General features: G+C 41.6%; 1 protein-coding gene across 3 annotated transcripts in view; it reads left to right on the top strand.

Moving 5' to 3' along the window:
- Window positions 1–13,375, top strand: part of rerea (arginine-glutamic acid dipeptide (RE) repeats a) — a 91,449-nt gene that overhangs the window by 23,430 nt on the left and 54,644 nt on the right. For all 3 annotated transcript variants that reach the window (XM_086141555.1, XM_086141556.1, XM_086141554.1), the window contains exon 3: window positions 3,139–3,209. In XM_086141555.1, the coding sequence (XP_085997681.1) occupies window positions 3,139–3,209 (71 nt within the window). The remainder of the gene's footprint in view (window positions 1–3,138; window positions 3,210–13,375) is intronic.

The following is a 13,375-nucleotide window of genomic DNA, read 5'->3' as shown; positions in this document are numbered from 1 at the left end:
GGTGGAGACGAGTAAAAGAAGTTAAACTTGTGGCTACAGAGGGAGTGAAAGCACTTAACTACAAAGGCCCTGCTGCGGTTCTCCCTCCAACAGCGAAGGCCACTTCTACCCAACCAGCACACACGTCAACCCTAAAGAACCCCCCCCCCCCTACAGCTAAACCCTCCATCCCTCGCCTTTCCACCTGAGTGAAGCGACCCATTTCCAAATGCACAAAATGTTCAAACGGCGGAGTCTCAGGCATTAACTTGGTTTTAACGTTGACATTTTTCAAGATTGGTGTTTTAGTCACCCACAGAAAAATGCCCTTGAGATAGTGGATCATCTAGCGCCCAGGAAGAATTCAAAGTGTGCTTTTTGACATTCGAAGAATAGACTAGCGTGCTGTCTGTGAATGATTAAACTGCATCACTGTCTTCCCTTCTAAGCCCGCTACCTTTTTCACTCTGACTGTCTGTTCTTAATGCCTGTTGATGTGCTCCGGGGTGAGGACAAGGAGAACTGGCCTCTTTAAATGAATGTGCCGGTGAGGTGAAGGGACACTAAAACCTAATTCCCTCCATTTGACTCCTCCATAACATGTCATCTCATTCAGATTATTCTCTTTTGTTCTCTGCCCTCCCCCTCTCACTCCACCCTCCTTCACTATGCGCTCCTCTGTCTCTCTAAACACACACGCTGTGTCGCTCCCAGATCACACAATAGCACTGATAGATATTTTCATTCATGTTATCTTGTAAATGACTTCCAGGGATGGTTTAGAAGAGGGACAAATGGAGGGAGAGGGGAAAAGCAAGAGGAGGGCAGTACTGAGAGAGAGATATAATGCGTCACTCAGTCTAGCAAGGGCGATAACCCCCACCCCCTACCCTTTCCTCCCCTCCCAACAGCTCATTCAGTCCACAGCAGATAACAAGCCCACCCTGGGGTTACAAAAACACACACACACACACACATGCACACACAGCCTCTAAAAAGAAAAAAAAAAAGCCCATGATGTCACAGGCACAGTCATACACACCAGCTCTTCTACAAATGGTATCATGGGTGTCAGAACCATTTAGTATCTTTGCCACCCTTCTTTTCCTTTGCTCGCTGTGAGATAACCCATGCCCAGATCGATAACCATGTTGACACAAACAAATAAATAACAGATGATGACACCGCCAGTCACTGGAAAGAAAGCAACTGTGCATCTTTCGTGGGTGAAAGTGTGGCATGGATCTTTAGCATGAAACTGCTCAGCCTGTTTTTTTTTTTCTGCCAAAATGAATATCCCCGCTGTGTGCTGTGAGTTTAAATCCAACCTAGAGTATTTTTTTTTCCATCTTGTAATCTAAGCTTAGAATTGAGCTGGTTCTTATGGAGTTGCTCTTCCTTTTCATGTCTGGATTTATTATTTACCAGAATGTATCAAGAAATGAAAGGCAAATAGCAACCCCTTTCAGCAGTCAAAATACCTTATATTGTTGGTCTTTTAACAAAAGTATGACTGATCCTTGTGTAAATTATTTTTTTATTGACTTTTGATTTTTTTTTTTCTGTAGAGGTAGAAAGGACTGCTTCATAGCAATAATAGAAAATCTTACACCTTCACTATATGAATGATATATATTTATATATATATATATATAGTGAAGATGTAAGATTTTCCATTTATATATTAGGGCTGTAAAAATAGACTCGTAAGTTCAGATTTGCAAGATTAATTTGATCACAGTTGTATTTTATTAGTTAACGCAATTGATGCATGCACAGCACACAATGAATCAAAATCCCTCACTCCACTCACTGGTGCAGATTGATGCTCCAAAGCTATCTGGTAGCAGAGCCAACTTAATCAAGATGGACGACTCTCGACAGCGTATTGGCCCTCTCAACGGGAAATTTGAGTGCAAAAATACCCAAGACGGTACAATCGACCCGCATAAAGTAGTTTGCGCAGTCTGTAAGAAGGAGTTTTCGTTTCATCAAAGCACTTAGTTTAAAGTACCAAAGTGAGAAGTGTACACTGGTAGTGGATTCCTCTGCAAGAACTAAATAATGTAAACAAGTTATTCTGTGTCAGCAGCTGGCTAAAAGAGGGTTACATTACTCTGGATATTTCATGCATTTAATTGAAAAAAAGAGATGAAAAAATGGTGTTGGTAAATATGGTGTGATTAATAAGATTTTATTGTTTCTTTTTTGGAATTCTTATTTTGCAATCTGGACATCAGTCTTGTTATTTTAGTTCAAAAATGTTAAGTCTATTTACATTGCCTTAATCAACAGATGCCCTGTGAGTATTCTGATTTAAAAAAAAAAGAAAAAGAAAAAAAATCGCATAATCACATGACAGCCCTAATATACATTTTGTGTGTGTGTGTGTGTGTGTGTATATATGCGCGTGTGCGTGTGTGAAATCAAATCATGGCAGTTTTTGGTAAAGAACTGCACCAGGCGGAACAGGAACTCTTGGTTTTGCCCCCCCCCCCCCAGCTACTCCTCCTTTCCCTTCTCCAGAAGTGGCTGTGTGTTTTTGTCCGCTGCAGCGTGAATGTTTTTGTTAAAGAGATGGGGGTTCACGACCTGGCCATACCAGCAGTCACATTCAATTTAACAGCACAGCCGGCCCCTGGCCACCTCCTCACTCACATTGTGAGAGGGCTGCTTTCAACACTTATGAGGGTTATGTAATTTGGCAGCATTTTCAAACACGAATGAGAGGACTGGAGAATTGGTTTTCTTTTTTTTATACATATATATATATATTTCTTTTTGCATCACAGCAAAGCAAACTCAGTATATAGTGCAGTGACAAAACTTGTCTTGTTGGGATAGGGTTTGCATTGATGACCATGGGGTGGGATGAGGTTAAAGCCAGTATAGCTCACTGGTGTATTAATGGAGTGGAACAATAACATAATTCCCCTTGGGCGTAATGTTTGCTTTGGAAAGGCAACCTTGTAGCGCTCCAAAAGTCCTTAATCCTATTACTTGCATTCCAATTGAATTTGACTCGAGGAGAAAAATCTCTCTTGAACTGAGGTAACAGCAGGCAAAATAATTTATTGAGTCTAGCTTCGTAAAAACACAAATGCCTTGGGAAGTGTGAACATCTCTTTAACACTCTTTTCTCTTTTCTCTCACCTGCAGATTGTGTGTACATTGAGAGTCGTCGGCCTAATACTCCCTACTTCATTTGTAGCATTCAGGATTTCAAACTGGTGAGTAGACGTTCACTTCATATGTTTCTTGCGCATCCTCATACTCAAGACAGGCTCTTGGGTGGTGGTTGTCAAATGTAAAATTCTGTCTCTCAAACTGATGAAATAAAACTGATGACACCGTATGCATACTGACAAGGATAGACATTTAAAGTTAGATGAGAATTAAATGTGAATAAACTACTATGTGCCCCTTCTTAAGATCACAGGTAGTATTAAAAAAAAACTCTCACAATCAATGCACATTGTAGCCATGTAGGAACAGTGTAATCAAAGATGTTTGCATTATGTTGATTTTAATTGCAGAGATATTCTTTGCCGCTTACAATCAGGGACACCCAAATCAGTACCTTGAATAAAAACAACAACCTGTGCTTTGGAGATGTGCTTCTTTTCTCAGCGGTACGACACCAATATGCATCATAAATACAATTTCCTTGAGTTGCACCTGTTTTTTTGATTAAAAGGAAGTCACAGATACATTGGCAGACATTAATAGATATGTTAATATCTGTGCTCACAGTTACCTGGAAACTGCAAAGAATCTTTTATATTTATGATGTATGAATATCAAGAATGGGATTATCAAACTTGTTTTACACCTCTAGAAATAATGCTTTGCTACAAGGGGAGTTTATGTAGAGGTCAGTGCATCCAAACAATTTAGGTCATAGTTCACCAAATGGAACTTATTGGAAGAGCCTGAAATGGATTATGCAACTGATTGTTTTTAATTGGTCCTTTGTGTGTGCTCCATCTGCCACAAAGGGAAAGCACAGCACATTTTGATGATGGTTCAAGGTAACTAGACTGTCCTTTATTGGACTAAGTCTACTGGAATATATAATCAATGGGTCTACACTGCTAAATGAGGTAGTTTATTATTCTACGAGATGAAGTGTGGACTGTCTTTTATAAGATTGGTTGTCTAAACAGAGCATAGAGGGCTTGGTTATGGGCAGCCAAGCCCCGGGGGGGAGGGGGGCAAGTAATAGCTGCCAACAGCCAGGGTGATGATGGGAGGTCAGCTCAAAGGCCACACACACCACCTATTTGAAATTGCTGAATAGCATGTATACATTTGTGTGTACTGTATGTATGTATGTATGTATGTATGTACTCCCTGCTCATGGCACACTTGTTTCATTTGTGAATGCTGCTTTTTGGCTTTGGGGTAATTGTATACGTGTGGGGGCTTTGAGCTGAAGGCCTGGCACGGGTACATACATTTGTGCAAAAACACACCCAGAACAATCACACGCACATGCAACTTGATTAAGAGTGCCAGAAGAGGTCTGGGGTAGACAGAGGTAATTGTCCAGGGAGAGGGAGAATACAATCTCCTATAGCTGACCTCTCTCTCTCACTCTGTGTGTTGTGGCTCTGTTGCTCCCTCTCTCATTCCACCTGTAATTAACGAACAGCCATCTGTGTGTGTGTGTGTGTGTGTTTGTGCGTGTGCGTGCGCGTGAGTGCGTGCGCGAGTGTGAGCAGACTGGTCCCTTGTCCTCTTGTGTTAAAACAATGTAGAAAACAACAAGCGACACATGCTCCCTAAACAACTTCATTTTTCAATCAGCTTACTTTGTTTCCTCCTAACTTGAAAAAAGGGTTGACACCGGTTTACTTATATATATATATATATATATATATATATATACTTTTTTTTAAATTTTTTTTTAGATGTTAGTTGATTATTAACTGGGGTTTTACTGCTGGTACAACAATAGAACAGTACATACATAACTCTGTCATTTGTCCCACAACCCTGCATTCATAACCGGAACACTCTTTTCCCATAGACGGGGTAAAAAAAAAATGTTGTTTTAACACTTTTCTTTTTCTCCAACTAAATGTTTTGAAAAAAAATTGTGTACTTGCTATTGTATATTGGAGAAAGAAAAAAAAAACCTCGATCTATATAGGCGAACCACATAACACATAAGCTCTGTGTTTTTATTTCCCATCCTCTCATCCCTCCCAGCCTCTATCTCAGCCCCCCACGTTTGCTCCCTCACAAATTATCGATTGCTTTGTGTATGTGGTGGTGGTGGGGCTTTGAAGAAGCAGCAGAGGGGAAGGTAAATTCATTGGTCCTGAACCAAATAACCTTGTCAATATTATCCAGTTCACACCAGTCCCCCCCCCCGCCTGTCTCTCCCCTCTCTGTTTTTAAGTTGTAACAGTCTCACTTGTGTATTTTATCTAATGACGTGAATCCAATTAGTGGTTTGCAGAAATCCTGAATACAGCCATCAATCTCGTGCGCGGGGAAGGGGGGGGGGGGGGGGGGGGACAAAGATTGAATCATGCCTCTCTGTCTCTATATCTTTCTCTCAGTGTGTGTCTTTTCCTCATCACCATGATTGTGAAACGCGTCCTCTCACATCTGTATGCAAACATGCATTCTCGTATTTAATGCCGCAGCAGCGCACAGTCATCCGGCGATAGCACATTCAAAAACTAAAATCCATTCTGCGCCATCATTGGGGTCATTCTAGACTCAGAGGACAATCATTTTCCCTCGTTTGTTTACTCAACTGTGGCAGCTGCAGTGCTCACTGTAACCTCTGTGACATATTGATCCGGTCGTATAGATCTCAATCTCATGCTTTCCTCCTAAAATGTCTGCCTTGTACAAAGGTGGCCATTTTAACTGCTTTACCATGGAATTCATGTTAGGAGTGGATGCTGGTAATCACAGCAGATTCCACCATTGAAAGGCAGTATTACAGTTTGAGGTGACACATTCTAATTAGAACTAATTTCAAATAAAATTAAAATTAAAATTTGGGAGCTAATGCGCAAATGCAGAAGGTCCGCATGTATGATTTTGCATGGAGAAGATCGACCGCAAAAGGGTGTGTGTTTTATTTCCCGTCATGTGATCGCAGAGATCAGTTAAGAGTCGGCAATCTTAACATACACATTTTCCCGCCAGGATCCGTTTTATTTTACAGCTGGTACCATGACCTTTTCATGTGTTAACAATCTATATTTCATGAGAGTACTGCAGTCTGCAGACTGCCGACCCGAGACGTGTGTGTTGTTTGTGTGTACACATGTTTAAGTATGCTATCATGTTTATATTGTGGTTGCACTGTTGACGTCCAATTTGTGTGCATGCGTCTTGTTTGATCCTCCACACGCCCACCCGGATCTACATGACTCGGCCAAAGACGGTACATTTGACAAAAACTGAGCGCTGAACAATGTGCAGCCATATCTGCTCAGTGACCCTGGTTTCAACAAGCCATCCTTCTTTCTTACTTCACTTGTCTACTCCATCTCTATTTCTCTCTCCCTCTCATCTGTCTCTTTCTGCACCTCATTCCCCCTTATTCCTGCTCCTCTTTATCTGCTGTCACTCACGCCCTCCCTCCTTCCATCCCATGTTCTAGTCATTGTGTCCATGTCCTCGACACTCATTGACCCCCCCCCCCCCCACCACCACCACCACCACCTCTTTCTCTGCTTGTATCTAACCTCATTTGCTGTTATTGGTCAAGTCAGCTGTGTTCCATCCTCCCTCCCTCCCTCCCTACGCCACATCCCTTCTCTCTGCTTTCTCTCAGTATACTTGCCTCCCTTCCTCGTTTACTAATGGAGTGATTGCAGCATTTCTCCCTTTGGGAACAAGGGATTTAGGAGCCCACTATGCCAATACACACCCACCCACCCACTCAGAACCTCGCTCACCATAGCCGCACACGTCTGCTTCTGGATCCCTCTGCTTATGGACATTTAATTAGATGCCATGTACAATGCAATTATCTTGCCAGGAGTCCTGTTCTTATGTAGCAGCCCTGATTAGCTTAAAAAGAAGAGGGGTTTTCTTTGTCACTTAGTATAACCAGGATACTCATGTTTAGTGTGCTATTTTAACGTTTTTCTGCCTTATTAGTTTAATATCCCAGCAGAAGGCCATAGTGTTATTGAAGCCAAGTAGTCTCAGTTATTGCTGTCTGATATACCATGTATATTTATGTTCAGTAAAGTAATGCATGAGGGGGAGCATTTGTCTTGCTCTTTCTGTGAATATTGTGTTGCCTGTCTAATTGAAGCTTATTGATGTTTGTCAATCTCACTGATATGCTCCGAAGCGTAAATACGTCTGTACTGAGTGTTTGTAAAGAAAAATGAATTGCTTCCCGACCGTTGCCGCTGTTCATTAATGTTTGCCTTTGCATTTTGCATGAAAGATTTAAATATATTTACATGGCCTTGGGGAATGTGATCATTAAGGCAAGATATTGTTTGAAATGGTTGGCTAGGGAAAAAAGACACTCGGTTCTCTCATGTCATGAGTATATATCGGGAGCTCAGATGTTTCCTCTTTTTTTCTATCTCACTTTTTATTATCTGTCATTTGCATATATTTATCCTTTACGTGGTCATTGTTAAATTTTGTTTCCAAATCCATAGTTTCAACTTAATTGTTTGCAATTATTTAATGGAAAATGATAGCACCCAGAGGATACAGTTTAACTGAGCACACATTTTTATTTCAGTGTGTGATCAGCAGCTTTTTTTTTAAACATGGTTGAATTAAAAAAACAGTGTTGCAAACTAAAGTGCAAAAGTTTTACCTCAATAAAAATATACAATATAATGAACACATTTACTAGTATCTAATAACTGAATCCGTAGATTTATGTCCAAACATTTGCAGTCCTCCGTCATCAAATCAGTATTGTTCTTGTGTAAATTTGTATTCAAATACTCGTTTGTGTTGGATGGCTATTACAATCTAGCTTTTCCAGTTGTCTTGTAAACAGCATGTGTACACCTCCTCTACACATACACACATTCCAAATGTTGATTGTAACACTGTTTTCTGTTGGTCTTGCCTGCTGCTTATCTTACTGCCTTGCAAAAATTCCACCTATATAAAGACAATAATTAACATGGTTGATAGAGATGCAAATATATGTGCATAAATACCCATGCTTAACATGAGCAGCTATTAGTTTTTCTGTGGACTCTGAGTGTAGCCCTAATGGAATCCAAAGTACTGGGAATTAGCTTAACAATGAGCTCCTCTAAGTAATTAGGTTGCTGCTAGTTTGCTCGTGCACCCATCCAATGCAGAGGTATCATTTAATGTACAATCTGGTAAAGGTGAATGAAGATCGGCACCACCACTGTGATCCATCCTCAGATTTCTCACTTTATAAATGCGGCTTTGTATGTCAAAGTGCCTCATGATGTAGGGAGCCATAAGTCAGTGAACGATACGACGTCAGGCTATAATGGACAATCGCTGCATTTCCTCCACCTAAAAGTCTCTCATTTGTGCTGAGCCATTGAGATGATGGTAGGAGTTTGACTAGACAGCCATCACTTGTCTCCTGTCACTGCCTAGAGGGCTGAGTTCCCTCTTTTTATCTTCCAATTTTTCCCTTTGAGACCACCCTCCACCCCACCCCCATTGAACATTTTGAAATGCAATTATGGATCAGTGAGCACCACCATCAGTCGCACTTCTTGTTAATATTTATCGAGTGGAGCAGCAGCCGCTGCCATCTCTAGAGAGAGGCGCTACAGTCATTAGGGGCAATTTTCACTGTGTGTGTGCGTGCGTGCATGCGTGTGTCTGTGTGTGTGTGTGTGTGTGTGAGAGAGGGAGAAGGAGGGAGAAAGAGAGAGAGAAGCTCAGCTCTTACTTTCATTCCTCGGACCACTCAGCTGCTGTAAGCGAGCTGGTACATTTCACAGGCATGAACATGTGGAGGTGTTGCCTTACACAATTGTGTGTGGGGCTGTCTTAAGTGTCTGCTCGTCTCTGTTCTCTCTGCGAAGAAGCAGCATTGACAAGGGCATCTAGCTGTCTGTCTGTAGACGTGGCCGGCCAGCCGAGCCCGCTTTAGGTTGTTTGATTGAAGCATTCTGCTTTTAATGTTCCCTATTGAGTTGCATTCATAAAGCAATAGAAGCGCCACAAACCGCTCCCGAGCACTCGATGGCCATTCATTGTCAACTCCTTTCAAAAGGAGCCGTGCAAGAATACACTTCCTACCTGATGGCAGGTTATAGGAGGTTAATGCATGAAATGGAAATATTTTCTCTGTGAACAAAAAATTGGCCCAAGCTACTTGTTGTTATTCATAGGTGGCCATGAATGGAACCTGTTAGCAATACGTGTGTCTGTGTGTGTGTGTATATATGTGTGTGTTTGTGTGTGTGTATGTGTGTATATATATATGTGTGTGTGTGTGTATGTATGTATGTATGTATCTATGTATCTATGTATGAATGTATATGTGTATGTTAGTTGTATGTATGATGTATGTGCGTGTGTGTATATATTTATTTTTTTAATCACTCACTGCTCAGGCTTTATAAAGCCTGTTTTCAAGTTGTTAAGACAAATGACATTCTCTGAGGTAAGCGTCTCGCCAACTGTGCCTTCACCCCACATTCTGGCCTCCTTTATGTTCGTGTCCGTGCACTTTTGAAATGTCTTTGAGGTGAGGCCATTAACGACGGCCTGTAAAAACATTCGCAAATGTAGCCGAGGTATCACGGTTTCTTATTGCAACAGCTGATGTTTCTCTGCAGCCATGTTCTTAAGCAGGCAATCTGCGAGACTGACAAGTGCTAGTCTTTCAGTGGTATCAGTTTTCAAGCTCAGTGCATTTCTTAAATCAGATGGAGTCAGACACGCATCTCTGAGAAAACCACAGAGCTTGGTCTCTTTGAGGAGAAAGGTAGATTGATTATCCACATGAGCACAGTGATGAATAAATAAAGCGACACAAATGGCAAGCGTGAGATAAAAACACAGGGCAAACAGCAAATGGAATACACAGTATTCAGCCTCTAAACATTAAACCTAATCACCCCTCTACTTGTATCTTGGCTTCTCCCTCAATCATAACCCCTTCCTTTTGTCTTCTTAAACAAATAATCCTTTTTTTCTCTTATCCTCATTGTCCTCTCTGTGCATATAAGCTAAATGCTGCTATGGAAACTATTAGTTCATCCAATCATATCATCCCTTTCTCGAGGGTAGAGGACGAGACGGCAAGGAAGTGGAGGGGGAACGAATTAAAAATTGGTATTGTAATATATAATGTATATTATGAGTGCCTAAGTGGGAGGTGGCTGGTCCGAAGTGCCTGTCCAGCGGCCATTTTCATAAAACTGAATCGATAGCCACCTCTTTGACCCACCACCACTAAATTATTAAGTAGAGACGCCTCTGGTCCTCCCACTCACTGATTTCTTTCAGTTATATTTATATTATTTGCCTCGGAATGCAAAGCAGTTGACATTTCCCAGAAGTCACTTTAACTACTATTTATCAGCGAGTTGAATCAATGCTGGTTTGCTGATCTTCCACGTATTCAGCTGGACCTCACTCTGGCCTCGCAAATTTAAAACATTTCTGGTGATAACTTTTTCACAAAAATCCAGAGCAAATTCTCCACATACCAGCATGAAGCGGTGAGTTTTTATCCACGAGCGGCAAACAGACGGTGCTATTTCCAAACATGTTAAGATAGCCTGCAGGACTGCCGACATGTTGTTGCGCGTGAACTGAAGGAAAGGACTGAAGTACTTTTAATTACCAGCCAAGGTCTTCCTGTTAAAATGAAAACATTGACCCAGTCTTTGAGGCTAGAAAACTCAATAAAACATGTGACAGGCTCTTAATGTGTTGTGTTTCACTATAACAATCAGTTGATTCAACAGTAGGTATAGTAGAATTATAGATTGATTTTTTTTTTTTTTTTGTTTTTGTTCTTGACTTTGACGTCTGAGACAATCTATAAGCTCCTGTAGCAGATCATCTTTTGTCTTTTTTTTTTCTTCCTTCTCCTGGCACGCCAAACACTGAGACGAGGAGTAACTGGACACTAAATATATTTGTGTGGATTGGTCAAGCTTTAATTGGATTGGCCCCTGCACTAAAGTTGGCCAGCTAATTTTACACTCCCACCCTCTTCCTCTCCCACTTTACATTTCCTCTTCCCTCCTGTACCCTATTTTTCTCCTTTCCATCCTCCTGTGCCCCCCCCCCCACCCCCACCCCCTTTCAGCCGAAGTGGGTGTCTGGCTTGCTTCACAGCGGGATCTCTGTTTGACTCAGTGTAATTTCCAGCTTGTCCAATGTGTGGCATGCCAATAAAAAAGAATGGGGATGGGGGGGTGCTATGCAAGGGGAGATTTACAGTGGTATCGGGTTCACACGCTTCCACCAGGGCCCTATTTTCCCCATCTCTCTTTTCCACCATTTAGGAACACATGGTGCAAATTAACTCTTCTTAGCAGAGGGAGCAATGGGCGGAAGGTAAGGAGGGGCAAGGACATAAGAGAATGAGAGGAGAAGACATGAGAAGGGGAAATTTCAGGAATTGCTGTGTGGTCTGAGGAATGTCTGTACTTTGTACCTGGGAACCTGTTGACTCACACGGCCCTTAAAATAACAGCAAAATCACCACAGGCTGCCATCTCAGGCAGTTCCCCCACAGCAGCAGCACTGCAATTTCACACAGACCCTGTGACATTCTCTACATGTGCTGCAGCTTGACTAAGATGACTATCTTTTCTCAATCTCTGAATGCTTGTTGATCCAATGCAACTGGTTCACATATGTCTTTTGCTTTGATCAAAAGGGGAGTTTTGTTCTGTTCAAGAACCCTCACAGCATTCCCCAAGTCTAGCTCGGTTGAGGCTGCGTATATGAACCAGCAGAACACTTGGGGAAACCAGGAAATAGAAGGAAGAGTCTTTTATCAGTCATGTCATCAAGATTTAGTTGCAAAAGTTGCAACATAACCAAAATGAAGGAGACTTCAAGGGCTCACTGCTCAAATCGAGATTTCTGGGCCGGAAAAATGCACACATATCCTTAGATATTGAGTAAACACACTTTTAATTTCTGCGTCACGTACACATTTGACATGGTAAGAACGTTGGCTATGGTCTACAACGTTAAAATTCATTCACAATATAGAAGACAGCAAAGAGGTTACCCATTTTGTGTGTTCATCAAATGTACATTTAAACTTTTTTTTTTTTTTTTTTAACAAAACAGAGGGAGGATTGTGTGTTCTCTGTTCAGGGCGTCACATTTCCACCCGCAGTGGATTTGACTGATGTGCTTTTATGGGTGAGCTAAATTGTATGCGCCTGTCTGCCACCACCAATAGATCACATGGAATGAGGAAACCACAGCTGCGAGGGTTTGATGATGCGTCACCACTCATGCGCACACACTTAATTTATTCTGCACATAGGTGTCGCATTTTTGGAACTTGGATGCGCTCGCGTGGAGTTGTGAGCATTTTTGTTGTTGGCCGTGTAACAAAATCCTGTTTTTACACAAAGATTCTGTAACAGCTCTTTAACAGGGACCCCATAATTCTGATGTTCAAGCGTTATTTTTACAGCGTTCACGACAGAGCCGAAACCTGTATGCTCAACGCCGTCGCTTGTTTCAATGGGCGGTTACGCCGTTTAGTCGGTCGTTTTTTTTACATCGATAGGAATTTGGCACCGCGAAAACCTCCACTGCTGGCTCAAACAGAAGGATTGATCCACCACACAGACAGTTACGTGTGACTGCAGCATAATATTTCCAGCCTGTAAGCACTGTGTCAAAGGGGTTTAAGTTGCTCACTAAAAAGCATTCAGTCCAAACCTTTCAATTCTCTGCCATCTCCAGCACATCTTAGCTCTTCAAAGGCAAAAAAAAAAAAAAAACCTTTTCTGCCCTATTCTTTCTCAAAGATCATCTCTGCAGAGAATTTACTCAACTACTCGTTGATTTTGTTGCGCCTTGATCATAAACAGTAGGCTCTGAAGCAGTATAAACACTATTCACAATGGTAAAGACATTTCCTGGCATCAAAGGGCCGAGCTGTACTATCCCCTCAGTAGCTGCATTCATTTCTGCTTCTGCCATGCTCAAACCCTCTTTGTTCATCTCTTTATAGGAATGTACTTAACAGTTTGGCAGTGTTGTTTGTGAACAGAACGGCCTTTGTTTCGGCAGGCAGTTAACACTTTTGCACAGAGTAGAAGAAGAAAAGTCTGCCTTATGATGCCTGCTCTTGAATTAGCCTACACACTATCTTAATGGAATGATTAAGCCAATACAGACCACCCCGAAGTCCCCTTTTTGTACAAGTGTTACAAAATTATAGTTTCTATTTGAG

The sequence above is a fragment of the Fistularia commersonii genome, chromosome 34, assembly GCF_037954325.1.
Source record: "Fistularia commersonii isolate RoL2024-O1a breed Wild chromosome 34, RoL_Fcom_v1.0, whole genome shotgun sequence".
NCBI lineage: Eukaryota > Metazoa > Chordata > Actinopteri > Syngnathiformes > Fistulariidae > Fistularia > Fistularia commersonii.
The sequence above is the reverse complement of the archived record's forward strand: the minus strand, read 5'-3'. Positions and strand labels throughout refer to the sequence as shown.